Genomic DNA, 12,429 nt, shown 5'->3' with positions numbered 1-12,429 from the left:
GAGAGGTGGTGGTGGCTGCAGGAAAACATTCGCAGGGCTGCTGGGGGCAGGACACGGGGCACAAAGTGAGATCACGCTCGCCCCGTGGACAGCCAGCACCACTTGGGGGGACGGGCAGCATCCTGGCACGGGGTCATGCCGGGTTCGAGAAAGTCGTCAGGCCCCGGTGATTAATGAGGCACTGATTTGGCAGGGCAGGCGATGAAGGAGCAGACAAGTGGATCCTCCCCCCCCCACGGGGATTGGGCAGAGGGATGGGAAGAGGTCGGCTTGAGGCTGGGCTGCCCAGGACGCCCCGGTCCCTCGCTGCCTCCCGGGTCCCTCCAGACCTCCCTCCCCACAGGGGAGGGGAGAGGGGCCCGAGCTCCAACGCTTTGGGGCTGAACAGGAAAATTACATATATTTATACAAACACATTTTAGTTATATACATAAAGGATGTCACAGCAGCTACAAGCACAGTCACAGCCCGACAAAGCCACCAACTCCTGCCAGCACCGTGTGCCAAATTGGAGCACCTGGAAACGGCCCTGACTCGTGGCTCCTTCACCACCAGTTCAGCCACACGTGCACAAACGCCCCTCTCCCGAAAAAACGGGGCTTGAAGTGCCAGCAGCAAACAGACCGGCATGGCAAAGCCCACCTCCCCTTGGCTCTCCAGCATCTCCTTCGTCTGCCCACGGACAGAGCCGCTTGCCCACCCGCTCTCTCCAGTAAGGCAGCTCTTGGACTTGCAGGCTCTACAAATAATTTTATTGAAATTTAACAAAAGTGGACAGATGCACTGGGAGGAAGGACCATAAATAGTGTACGTTTCCCAAACCCACGGGTCCTACCCGCACGCTAGAGGAGCAAGGAGCCTAGTGTCAGTGAGTATGGTTCAGCTATACATCTACAAGGGAAAGCACGACATCGCACAGAAATCGTAAAAAAAAAAAAAAAAAAAAAAAAATTGAGAGGAAAACTTTCCTTTTTTTTTTTTGCTTGCTCCAACACCACAGTGGACACAGATACTATTTACAGCGACCTTCACATTTTTAAGATCCCTCCAGGTGCTCCCAAGGCCCTGCTGCTGCAGGAGGGCTGGAGGCCAGGGGAGGGGAGGGGGCCCAGGGGGCTGGCTGCTTGGGGGACCAGCCTGGGAAGAAGCAGGGCAGGACGCGGCTTGTTGGCAGCCTGCGGAGGTTCGCTGCTGCTCTGGAGACACAGAGGGGGGTGGAAGGGGTGGGAGAAAGCGTGTTTTTTGGGGGGAAGCATGTTTGACACCCTGGGGGAAGGGTGGGCAGCCTGACAGGGAGGACAAAAGCATCCTTGCTAAGCCGGTCTCAGTCTCTGCCCCCCCCGGGGTTCCAGCCTTGCCTTGTCAGCAGATTTTTGGCCGGTAGCCAGGCGAGGGGCTCCCTGTCGGGGAGGAAAACGGCACCGGCCCCCTCCCTGCTCCTCCTCCGCCTCCCCCCCGTGCCCAAGGCGGGTTCGGTGCAGCTTCCCGCGCCCTCAGACAGCAGCGGGGCAAGGTGGCACAGACAGCCCGGCCGCAGCTTTCTCTCCTCTTCCTGGGGGCAGCAGCTCCTGCTCTCCTGCGGAGCCCGAGGGACGCCCTTCCCAGGGAGATCCAGCCCGGGAGAAACTCGAGAGCAGGTGGTGCAAATAAGAAACACTTCAGTGGGGGATTGTTTTAAGACAAGACTCTTTCAAGCAAGCAGGAGAACAAAAGATGTCAAAAGAAGCGCCCAGCATCACAGTGTAGATGGGCTCCCTGCCGGAGCCCTGCCCTCCTGCTTCCCTGCCCGGTGGCAGCCAGAACATCCGCTTCACCCTCCGTGCTCGCTCCTGTTGATGGGAACAGCGGGTGGGGGGACGCAGAGGGAAGAGGGGGGACTCGGAGGGAAGAGGTGGTGACAGGAAGACAGCAACAGCCACGCCGCTGTTATCTCCCTGAAGCCAAGAATGTGGCCCCATGCCTGGGCAGCTCTCAGCGGGCAAGGGGATGGATACATCCAACGTAGATGTTGACAGGGCTGGCAGCCAAGTGCCAGCAGCTTAAATTAAAAATCGAGGTAGCAAACGTCTGAAGTGCTTAGAAAGTAAGTTCTGGAACGAAAGAGGAGGAAAGCTGAGCTGGCTGCTGCGGGGAGCAGGCTCTGACCCAGGTTAAAGCTGTGCCTGCTGCCCCACGGCCGGTCCTCCTCCGCCCGCCTGGTCCGGGAGCAGTCAAGCAGGGAGGCAGTGGCTCCCAGCGCTGGCAAGGGGCGGTACGAGTCAGGCCTTTCCCTGGCCCTGCAGCAGCTGGCTCGGCACCCCAGGGCCCGCACACAGGGGCGAGAGGTTTTTTGGTGCTGCCAAGGCGACCTCAACCTTCTCAAGCGGGAGGAAAGAGGAGAAAAGAGCAAAACCTTCCGAGACGGAGCAGAAAGCCTCCCTTTAAAGTGCATCACATTTCTCCTCCTGCCACCAGCTGGGACGCGGGAGGAACCACAGTTCACATCGCCAGGGAGATTTCCAAGCCAGGGCAGGCACACCGATCAATTGTTTTAGGGGGACGGGGAGCAAAGAGATGATTTCCTTCCTGCTTGGCTCTGTCAAGGCTCACCCCACCGAGAGGTACGTTCAAGACGGCACCAGGGGCGAGGACGTTACGAGGAGATGTCTTGCCCAGCAGCCCAACCCCACAGCGGGCGAAGGACGGCACTCAGCGGGAGCCAGCTTGCTAACGGGGGAGGCAAGTCCGCTGCAGAGCTGGGGACCTCGCTGCTGCCAGCAGCGGCCACAGACCGCAGAGATCTCCTGCGGGCAGAGAGACTGCAGGCAGCAGCAAAGCCAACCTCCCCAGAGCCGGCATAAGCAGGGAAACGCACAGGGGGAAGAGACCGAGGTCCAAGATAGAGGCATCTGATCTCCATCCCCTTCCCAAGAGGAGCGCAGCAGCCAGCCGGATGTGCTTCGAGACCGGCCACCCCTCGGCCTACCCCGTTTATCCTCCATCAACAGACCCATCCAGGGGAGCATCACATAACACCCATGTCAAGCGACACGCTGCAACACTGGCCATCTAACCACCGGGCCTAGGGACCTCGGGGCCCCGGGCAGCGCATTACCTTGTCCTGGCTCTCCCTGGGCCGCATACCTGAGAAGCAGGGGATTTTCTCTGGCGAGAAGTGCAGGCTCGCTCTCCCTTTAACAGCTCAAACACAGCAGCTCGTTTGCAGTTCCAGTTACCCATCAAACGTCGGCTAGAGGCTACAAAAGGTATTTTAGTCTTCTGACTCAAGCGAGGATATTTTTAAGCAGTCGTTGCACGAGGTCACCCATCTCCTGCGAGGAGCGCTAGCCAAGCCTAGCCCAGCCTGCTCCGTTCTGCCTCACCTCCAGGCGAGGGGAGAGCCGCCGTCCCCGCTGCGCGCCCAGAGTCCTCCTCAGGTGGGAACACGACGCAGCCTCGCCTGGTGAGGCTAGGGGCGGTGGGGCAGGGCCTCCCGCCCGCGGGCAGCAACGTCTGGTAACTCACACCTCGCAGATGATCACCGGGAAATCCACGTGAATGCGAGGGTGCTCTAGTTTCACTATGCCCTGAAAGAAGAGTCAGAGTGGTGAGCAGAGGAGACCACCAAACAACAACCCCAAGCCCTGTGAGTAACCCTGTACTACAGAGGGCACCACGCCCTCGAGGAACAGGAGTCCATAAAGCCGCCGTGACAGTGACACCAGGTACGCCTGAACAGCGGCACGCAAAGCGAAAGCACTTTGCCCTTCGAACTTGTCCCTGGAGAGCTGAGGGCGGCGCGGCTGGCTGCCACACATGGCGGGTCTGGAGCTCAGCAGAGCGAGAAAGGAGGGAGCTGCTCTGCCAGGCACTGCCCGTGCAGCAGCTGGTGCGTGACTGGCAGATATTGGCCGTCTGGGCTTTTCATCCGGCACCTTTCATTCACGGGATTTAAAAGAATGAAAAGAGCTCTCAGAGAGAAAGCAGCCAGGGCAGCTGGCACACAAGAAAAGCAGCTTTCTATCCAGAGGGGAGGCTGCTGAATGCACGCTCCCTCCACGCCAGCCACAGGCGCCTTTCCCATGCTCCGTCCAAGCCTTCTCCTGTTACAGCACTGGGAGGACCCACTGGCAGGTGGGGGGCTGGGGCTGGAGTTGGGGCTTGGGGTTGGGCCTGTACTCGCAGAGCCAGAGAAAAGCCTAGGCTAGCGAAGGGCTGTTTAGTGCCGGTATCTGCTCTCTCCGGCTCAGACGAACTTTCCAACCAAGTGAGTTTCAACCCACATCGAGGAGGGTTAGGAGGCAGTCCCACAGCCTGAGCCTGCCTCTGCAAGAAGGCCGGCCTGGAGAGCAGTGCCGAATCCTTCCCCCCCATAACTGTCTGTGTGGCGCCCAGAGGGGTCCCACCCTGCTGGAGGGCTGCTCACCCCTCGGAGCGCACCAACGGCTTGCTCCAGGTGCTTGCTAGAGCCGTGCCTTTCTGCTTACTTTGGAAAGACTCCTGCAGGGCCTCTCTCCAGCCCTGGTTTGATCTTCACTTTTCTCCATTTATGCCCCCAGAAGCTTCCATACATGCAGGCTATCCTACTCCTGCACTGAGACCCTCAACTGGTGTCCCAGCCCCTTCCCAGCTTCACCCCAGTTGCTTATTTTAAGAGGAGACTTTTGCAAAGTGAGGTGCAAAACGCATAGCTGTCAACACCACCGTCAGTACTGAGCAGCCGGGGAAAACACGTGCACTTGCGTCAGCACGTGACGGACTTTGGCTGCTGCTCCCGAAGCCATGGCCCGGCCCTCCACAGCGATGTGACACCAGCTGAGCAAGCGCAGCACCCCACACCTTGGGGAAGGTAGTCAATGATGGGACAGCACAGCTGTGCATGGCTGCCTGGCACTCTGTGCCCCACAACACACACCCAGCTGAGCTATCATCCCCAGCCTGGCAGCTCTAAAGGCTGGGGCACCGCTTCTCTCTGGAAAGGGGGGCTGGAGGGTGTCACCAGCTCTCCCTCTCCTGCCACAGCCTCACTGGGTGGCACGGGTGTAAGCCAGGACACACAGGAGCCATGACTCTGAGGCTGACACTGCAGAGAGAGCAGAAAGCCTTTGCCTTCCCGGCAAGAAGATGCCCCGAGGGAGACGGCCCATGTGCAAAGCTGGGACTTCAGCTGTCACCGTGGTGCTTTGGCACTCGCTTTCCCCCACCCTTCTCCCGGCGCTACCTGAGGTATCAGGTTCTTGTGGATCCTCTTCAGCTTGGCGCGCTTCCTCCCATTCTTGGTAACGATTGTCTCCTCGTAGAACTCGTGGGCGAGGTCCCCGTCCTCATCGTAATACATGGAGCTGCCGAGAGGAAAGGGGAGCTGGCTAGGTAAGAGCCTGCCGACCACTGCCGGCTTCCTGCGCCCCGAGCAGGGGACGGAGCTGGGACAGGCCGGCACCACCAGTCCTACGAGGGCTGCAACGACCACCCGCTGCCGGGGGCTGCCCTCTCGTCCCCGCCGCCGCCCCGCGGAAGGCCAGGACCTGCGTCCCCCCGCCCCCGCCCGCCACGCCGGTGCCGGTGCTCGGGCAGGCCTGGACCGAGCCAGCAGCGGAGCCCCCCCCCCACCTCCCCCGGCCTCTCACCCGCGGCGTGTGAAGACGAAGGGGGGTGGCGGCTCGCGCGGCCCGAGCCCGGGCCAGGGCCTGCTGCCCGCCGGGGCCCTCGGCGCCGCCGCCGCCCGCCGCCGGGGAGGCGAAGGGCCACAATCCCCGCGACTTGGAGCCGCTGGCGCCCATGGCGGCGGCGGGGGCGGCGGGAGCGGGACGGGGGGCGAGGGGGGAGCCGGGGGGGGAGGGGGGGGGGGCGGGAAGCGGCCCGGAGCTGCCCGGCGACAGCGACCGAGCACCTCCCGACGTGCGTCGCCGCGCTGCGACACTTCCGGCGCCCGCGATGCCCCCCGCACGTGACCCGAGAGGGACGAGGTGCCCGCGTCACGTGAGAGCGGCGCGGGGCGTGCCCTCCTCCCCGCCTCGCACCGGCGGGAACGCAGGGGCCGCAGGTTCGAGTCCCGCCGCCGCCCCGCACCACGTGCGGGCGGGCACCCACGGCCCGATGGCACCGGGGGTTCTTCGTGTCCCTTCCCGCCCCAGCCCACCCGCCAAGCACACGCCGCAGGCCAGGCCTCGTCACCAAGATGCCTTTATTGGTGCTCAACGCCCTGCTCCCCCCCCCGGGGACACCCGCTCCCCCAGGGATGCTCACTCCCCCCGGGGACACTTGCTCCCCCCAGGGACACCCGCTCCCCGGGCCAGCCCCATGGGGGCTGCGACGACCCGGTAGGTCCCGGGGTGCCCCATTCCACCCCCCCCTCCCCGGTGCCCCCACCCGCCGGCGGGCGAGGGTCCCGGCGCGCTGGCTGGCTGGCTGGCCGCGGTCGTCGCGGTCACCCCGGGGTGCGCGTGGCCAGCGCCTCCTGCATCTTCTGGCGGCAGCGAGCGTAGCGGTGCCGCAGCCGGCGCACGTGCTCTTCCTCCTCCCGCTGCAGGATGCGCAGGAAGTTGTGCAGCTCCGGCAGCGTGAAGGCGTCCCACTGCGGGCACACGGGCTGCCATCGCAACGGGGATATGGCACCCCCCCCCACCACGGCCACGTGCCTCGTGACGCGCGGCCGCCGGTCCCCACCCCGTCCCCGCACTCACGTTCACTTCCCCGGTCTCGTTCTCCTTCAGGACGAAGCTGAGCACCTTCTCGCTGGGGCCGGCCAGCAGCCGCAGGCGCAGGGGCTGCTCCTCATCAGCCAGCTTCCGCAGGTACACTGCAACGGCGGCCGCGCGTCACGGGGGGGACACCGCCACAGGGACGTCACCACCATGGGGACACTGCCACTATGGGGACATCACTGCCACTGTGGGGACACTGCTGCTACAGGGATGCTGCCACCGTGAGGATGCTGCCACTACGGGGACATCACCACCACAGGGGACACCACCGCTATGGGGGACACTGCTGCCGGGGGGACATGCCCATGGTGACAGGGGACACTGCGGCCAAAGGGGGATACCACTGCTACAGGGATGCTGCCACTATGGGGATGCTGCCACCATGGGGATGCTGCCGTTATGAGGGCATCACCGTGGAAGACATCGCTGCCGTGGGGATGCTGCTGCCATAGGGGACAGCCCTGCAGCCACTGGGGACACTGCCACCAAGGAGGATACCACTGCAGCAGGGATGCTGCCAGTATGGGGACACCGCCACCACAGGGGACACCGCTGCCACAGGGACGCTGCCACCATGAGGACACCGCTGCCAGGGAGGACACCACCGCCACGGGGGACACCGCTGCGGTGGGGATGCTGCCACCCTGGGGGACACCGCCACCCTGGGGACATCGCCACCACGGGGCCACCACCACCCAAGGGAAGCTGCCACCACGGGGACACGGCCACCGCTGCGGGGATAGGCCTGCCCCGGGGCGCTACCTTGCTCATCCTTCTCGGACCTCTCGAAGAGGGCGAACTTGCGGGGGTTGTCGACGACGGTGAACTTGCGGAGGAGGGCGTCGATGACCTCGCTGGCGCGGGTGTGCGAGAGGATGTGCAGGTGCTTGACTGTCCCCTTGGGCAGGTAGAAGGACGTGCGGCGCTTCACCCCCTGGGTGCGCGGCCCCTGCCGCCCCGCCTGCAGGGAGGGGACCCGCTTGGTGGCCGGCACCGAGACGGGGCGCACCAGCTTCAGCTGCACCTTGATGAAGCCGGTGTAGGAGCCGTCCTTGTTCTGGGAGACACCGGTGCGGGGGCGGTGAGCGGGGCCAGGGCACGGCACCGTGGCCCCCCCCCGGCCCCGCGGCAGCCCCGTACCAGGCTCATGAAGAGGTTGCTGTTGATCTGGCTGTTGTACTCCTTGATGCGCTGCTCCACCTGCGCCTGGTCCAGCTCTGCCTTCTCCCACTCGCTGGGCTCATCCTGCGCGACAGCAGCCGGGCTGAGCGGCACCGCGGCCTCGGGGGACACCTCCGCCTGCCCCGGGCGTCCCGCCGCCCCCCAGCCCGCCCCGAAACGCCGGCTGACACACAAGCGGGCGGTTGCGTGGGGTTGCATCAGCCCGGCTGGTGCTGAGCTGGACCGTGCCGGGGAAGCGCGGCTGAGCTCATCGCGGCCCCAGCCCTGCTCTGGGGACACCGGCATCGGCCACCCCCCACCCCTCCCAGCCCTCGTCCCTGGGGCTGCAGGAGTGGGTGAACCTGCCGTGAGGACACCCCGGGGCCAGGCATCCCCTCCCGGCACCCCAGATCGGAGAGACATCCCCAAGGCAGAGCGCCTGGCACCAGGGTGGTGGGGCAGGCTGGGCGCCCGTGGGGACACCCCGGGATTCGGGGGCGGGAGGGCCGGGTTGGGGGTGCAGCCCGCCCGTGCCGCCGGCACCCTGCTTCAAAGTGCCGGCCCCACACAGGATACCCAGGCGTCCTGGCTCAGCGTTCCCGCCGCCGGCACCCACTAATGAGTATTTACATGGGGCTGCGGAGCCGCCGCGCAGAGCCGCACGTGTCCCCACAATGGCGTGGGGCTGGGGAGCACCCGGGCTCCTGGCCCTGATGGCCACCCCACAGCATGCAGGCGCTGCCGGACCCTGCTGGCGTCCCCGCGGGATGGGGACGGCTGTGAGGCTGCCCCGGGGGGGGGCTCAGCCCAGCACCCCCAAGCACTGTCCTTTGCCCCCTCCGGGAGCAGCTCCAGCCCCAGGGGGCCATGGGGCAGCCGTGCCAAGCAGCAAAGCCCCGCTCACCCCACTGTGCCTTGCTCACCCCACAGTGCTCTCCGGACAGGGCCAGCCTGCCCCCACAGCATGGCCACGCTTGCCCCCACACTTGCTCCATAGCAAGGCCATGCTCAGCCCCACGCTCACCCCAAAGGCAGGGCCACGCTCAGCCCCACAGCAGGGCCATGCTCAGCCCCACGCTCACCCCACAGCAGGGCCATGCTCAGCCCCACGCTCACCCCACAGCAGGGCCATGCTCAGCCCCACAGCAGGACCACGCTCAGCCCCGCAGAAGGACCATGCTCAGCCCCGTGCTCGCCCCACAGCAGAGCCACGCTCACCCCGTGCTCGCCCCACAGCAGAGCCATGCTCAGCCCCACTCTTGCCCCACAGCAGGGCCACGCTCACCTCCAAGACGGGACCACCCACACCCCACGTTCTCCCCACGGCCAGGCGACAAGCGGCCCGGCACCAAGCCCACCATCGCCCGCCCCCCCCCCCCAGCACCCAGCCCCGGGGAGGGGTGCGCTCCCCGCGGCTGACGTCACCCCGTCCCCCCGTGACGTCACGGGCGGCGGCCCGGGACCGACCTGGCGGCGGCGCGGGCGGCGGCCGAGGGAGGGTGCGGGCGGTGTAGAAGAGCTCGGGCTCGGAGTCGGAGTCCTCCTGGCTGCAGTAGCCGCTGCTCGCCGTGCTGCCCCCCGTGCCCCCCGCGCCGCCCCGCCGCAGCGCCAGCGCCGCCGCCGCCGCCGCCCCGCAGCCCCCGGCCCCGCCGCCCCCCGCACCGGGCACGGGCACGGACGCGGACGCGGCCGCGGCCACGGCCCGCCCCGCTCGCCCCGCGGCCCCGCGGGCACACGGGCACACCCGGCCCCGCGCCAGCCCGGCCGGCCCCCGGGCTGGGGCCCGGCTCAGTCCGCTCCCGGTTCGGCTCAGCCCGGTCCTCGTCCCGGCTCGGCTCCGCCCGGTGCCGGTCCCTATCCCGGCTCGGCTCCGCCCGGTCCCGCTCCTTGTGCCGGCTCGGCTCCGCCCGGTCCCTAGCGCGGTCCCGCTCCCGGCTCGGCTCAGCCCGGTCCCTACGGCGGTCCCGTCCCGGTCCGGCTCAGCCCGCTCCCGGCTCGGCTCAGCCCGGTGCCTACGGCGGTCCCGTCCCGGTCCCGCCTCGGCGCGGTCCCCGGCCCGGCCCCGCCCCGCCCCGGCCGTGGGGCTGACGCGGGCCGGGGGCGGCGCGGCGCCGTCCCGCTTCCGGCGGTGATTTCACCCGCGCCCGGCGCCGCCCGCCCGGACCCGCCCGTGCCCCGGCCCGGGCACGGCGCGGTGCAGGGCAGCACCGCATGGGCACGGCCCGGCCCGGCTCGGCCCAGCGTGGGCCGGTACAGTGTGGCACGGCACAGCACAGCCTGGCACGGCACGGCACGGCACGGCCATCCCCCAGGTTGGCCGCCCCCCCCCCCCCCCCACCCCGCGCCCCTCCCTCGCAGACACGGGCCAGGCCCTACCACGTTGGTGTCCTTCTCCAGCGCCTGCTCGCTGCCATCGTCCTCGTCGTCGGCGCCCGGGGGCCGCTGCAGTCCAGCCGCACCAGGGCCCGGCACCGGTAGTGGCAGGTGAAGCTGCAGTCTGGGGACGGGGACAGGATCGGTGTCACCACCGTGGGTGGCAGGGGCAGCGACTGTGCTGGCGAGGGTACTGGCGCCCGGCGGGGCAAGGGCTGGCGCGCGGTGCCGGTACCGGTGCCGGCTGCCCGCCCATGCTGCGCCGGGGCCGGGGGCCGGGCGGCAGCGCCCACGTGGGACACGGTGCTGTGCCAAGCTGCCGGCTGGTACCCGCGGTGCCCGTGCTCCCTGCCCGGGGGTTAACCAGCCCACCAGTGGGTGCCTGACGGCTGGGCTGCTCAGCATCTGGTACTGGGACACCCAGTGTCTGGTATCAGGATGCCCGGTACCTGGTGGGGGTACTTGGTACCAGGCTGCCCGGTACCCAGTGTGGGTGCCCGGCACCAGGATGCCCAGTGGCCGGCGTGGGTACCTGATGCTGGGACGTCTGGTGCTCGGTGTGGGTGCCCAGTACAGGGACGTGCGGTGCCTGGGCGGGGTATTCGGTATCGGGCTGCCCAGTGCCCGGTGCATGTGCCCAGTACTGGGACATCCAGTGCCCAGTGGTGGTGCCTCGCGCCCAGAGGCCCGGTGCCCGGTGCAGGTGCCCAGTACCCAGTGGGGGTACCCAGTACCGGCATGGTGCCCAGTGCAGGTGCCCAGTACCCAGTGGGGGTGCCCGGTACCGGGATGCCTGGTGCCCAGTGGGGGTAACTGGTACCGAGAAGCCGGTGCCCAGTACTGGGATGCATGGCACCTGGTGGGGTTGCCCAGTACCACGACGCCCGCTGCCCAGCGTGTGTGCCCAGTACCGGGGATGCCCATGCCCGGCGGCGTTGCCCTGGTACCAGGATGCCCGGTGCCCGGTGGGGGTGCCCGGTGGCGGGATGCCCGGTGGGGGGTACCGGGAGGCCCGGGACGCGGCGCGGTTACTCACGGCGGCACTGGAGGCTCTTCCTGCCGCCGCCCCAGACGAAGTCCCCGCAGAGGTCGCACCAGGTGTGGAGCCCGCGGCGCCGCGGCTCGAAGCGGTGCCCGCGCCCGGTGTCGCCGTCAGCCGCGGGTCGGGGGTGCGCTCCGGGACCGGGACCGGGACCGGGACCGGTGCCGGGGCCGGCGGGCCGGGCTGATGCGCAACGCGTTGGTCCGTTCCAGGCGGCCCCGGCCCGGCCGCGGCTCCGGTTGCAGCTCCCGCAGCTCGATGAGCTCCATGGCCCGGCGGTCGCGGGCGCTGCGCGGCGGCGGGGCGGGGGGCCGGCACCGGGGATGAGGGCCGGGGCGGGGACCGGGAGGGGCCGCCCCGTCCGGGCACCGCGGGGGAAACTGAGGCAGAAGCGGGGGTTGAGGGGGGAGCCTCGCAGCGCCCGGAGGTCCCGACCGCCACCCCCGGTCCCGGCAAGCCCGGCGGGGCGGGCTGGAGGCGGGGAGGAGGCTCCGGGAGCCGCTGCTGGGGAAGGGGGGGGGGGGGCGCTCCGGCAGCCCCGCTTTCTCCGCCACCTCTCCCAGGACCGGGACAAGCCTCGCTCCGTGCCTCAGTTTCCCAGCGGGGAAGGGGGCTGGGGGAAGCTCTGGCAGCGGGCGAGAAGCAGCCAAAGCTCTCCTGGAGAGCCTCCGCGTTCAGTCCGGCCACAGCCCCGGCCGAGCGGCCGGGGCTCGGAGTAAACTCCTCGCCCCGAGCCCGGGCCGCTCGGCCGGGGCTGCGGCCGGACCAAGATGGTTTCCTGCCCGCTGTCACAGCTCCTGCAGCAGCAGCGCTGGTACAAAGCCTGTTTTGGGGTGGGGGGGCTCTCAGGCACCCCGTCGGACCAGGAGATGCATGGCCATGCTGGCACCGTTAGCCTTTCCCAGCCGTGCTCAGATCAAGGCTCCAGCCCTTTGGCAGCAGCTGCTGGCTGAGGAGAGGGGGGGATGCACCCCAAGGCACAGCAGGCCACCAGCAAACCCTGCGGAGAGATGCTGGTGGGCAGGGGGCCAAGCCCTCTGTGCTAATGTCACATCAACTGAGAGGAGGGGGGGGGCAACTGTCCCTGCGAGATGGCAGATGACGAACACCCGAGAAACTCAGCTGCCTTTTCACAGCGAGGCGCTTGTGCTAACCACATCCTCTGCCTCC

General features: G+C 67.8%; 2 protein-coding genes across 2 annotated transcripts; both read right to left on the bottom strand.

Moving 5' to 3' along the window:
* Positions 1 to 735: 735 nt before the first annotated feature.
* TUSC2 (tumor suppressor 2, mitochondrial calcium regulator) lies at positions 736 to 5,840 on the bottom strand. Its single transcript, XM_052778198.1, is given in 4 exon segments — positions 736 to 3,566; positions 5,201 to 5,321; positions 5,607 to 5,632; positions 5,634 to 5,840. Coding segments are annotated over 4 exon segments (339 nt in total). The 5' UTR covers positions 5,760 to 5,840; the 3' UTR covers positions 736 to 3,500.
* A 306-nt stretch (positions 5,841 to 6,146) lies between these two features.
* On the bottom strand, positions 6,147 to 12,418 carry RASSF1 (Ras association domain family member 1). Its single transcript, XM_052779178.1, is given in 9 exon segments — positions 6,147 to 6,553; positions 6,663 to 6,778; positions 7,446 to 7,740; positions 7,824 to 7,928; positions 10,221 to 10,285; positions 10,288 to 10,341; positions 11,254 to 11,428; positions 11,430 to 11,925; positions 12,414 to 12,418. Coding segments are annotated over 9 exon segments (1,458 nt in total). The 3' UTR covers positions 6,147 to 6,406.
* Positions 12,419 to 12,429: the final 11 nt, after the last annotated feature.

The sequence above is a fragment of the Harpia harpyja genome, chromosome Z (assembly GCF_026419915.1).
Source record: "Harpia harpyja isolate bHarHar1 chromosome Z, bHarHar1 primary haplotype, whole genome shotgun sequence".
In the NCBI taxonomy this organism is placed as follows: domain Eukaryota; kingdom Metazoa; phylum Chordata; class Aves; order Accipitriformes; family Accipitridae; genus Harpia; species Harpia harpyja.
This window is presented reverse-complemented; position numbering and strand designations above follow the sequence as displayed.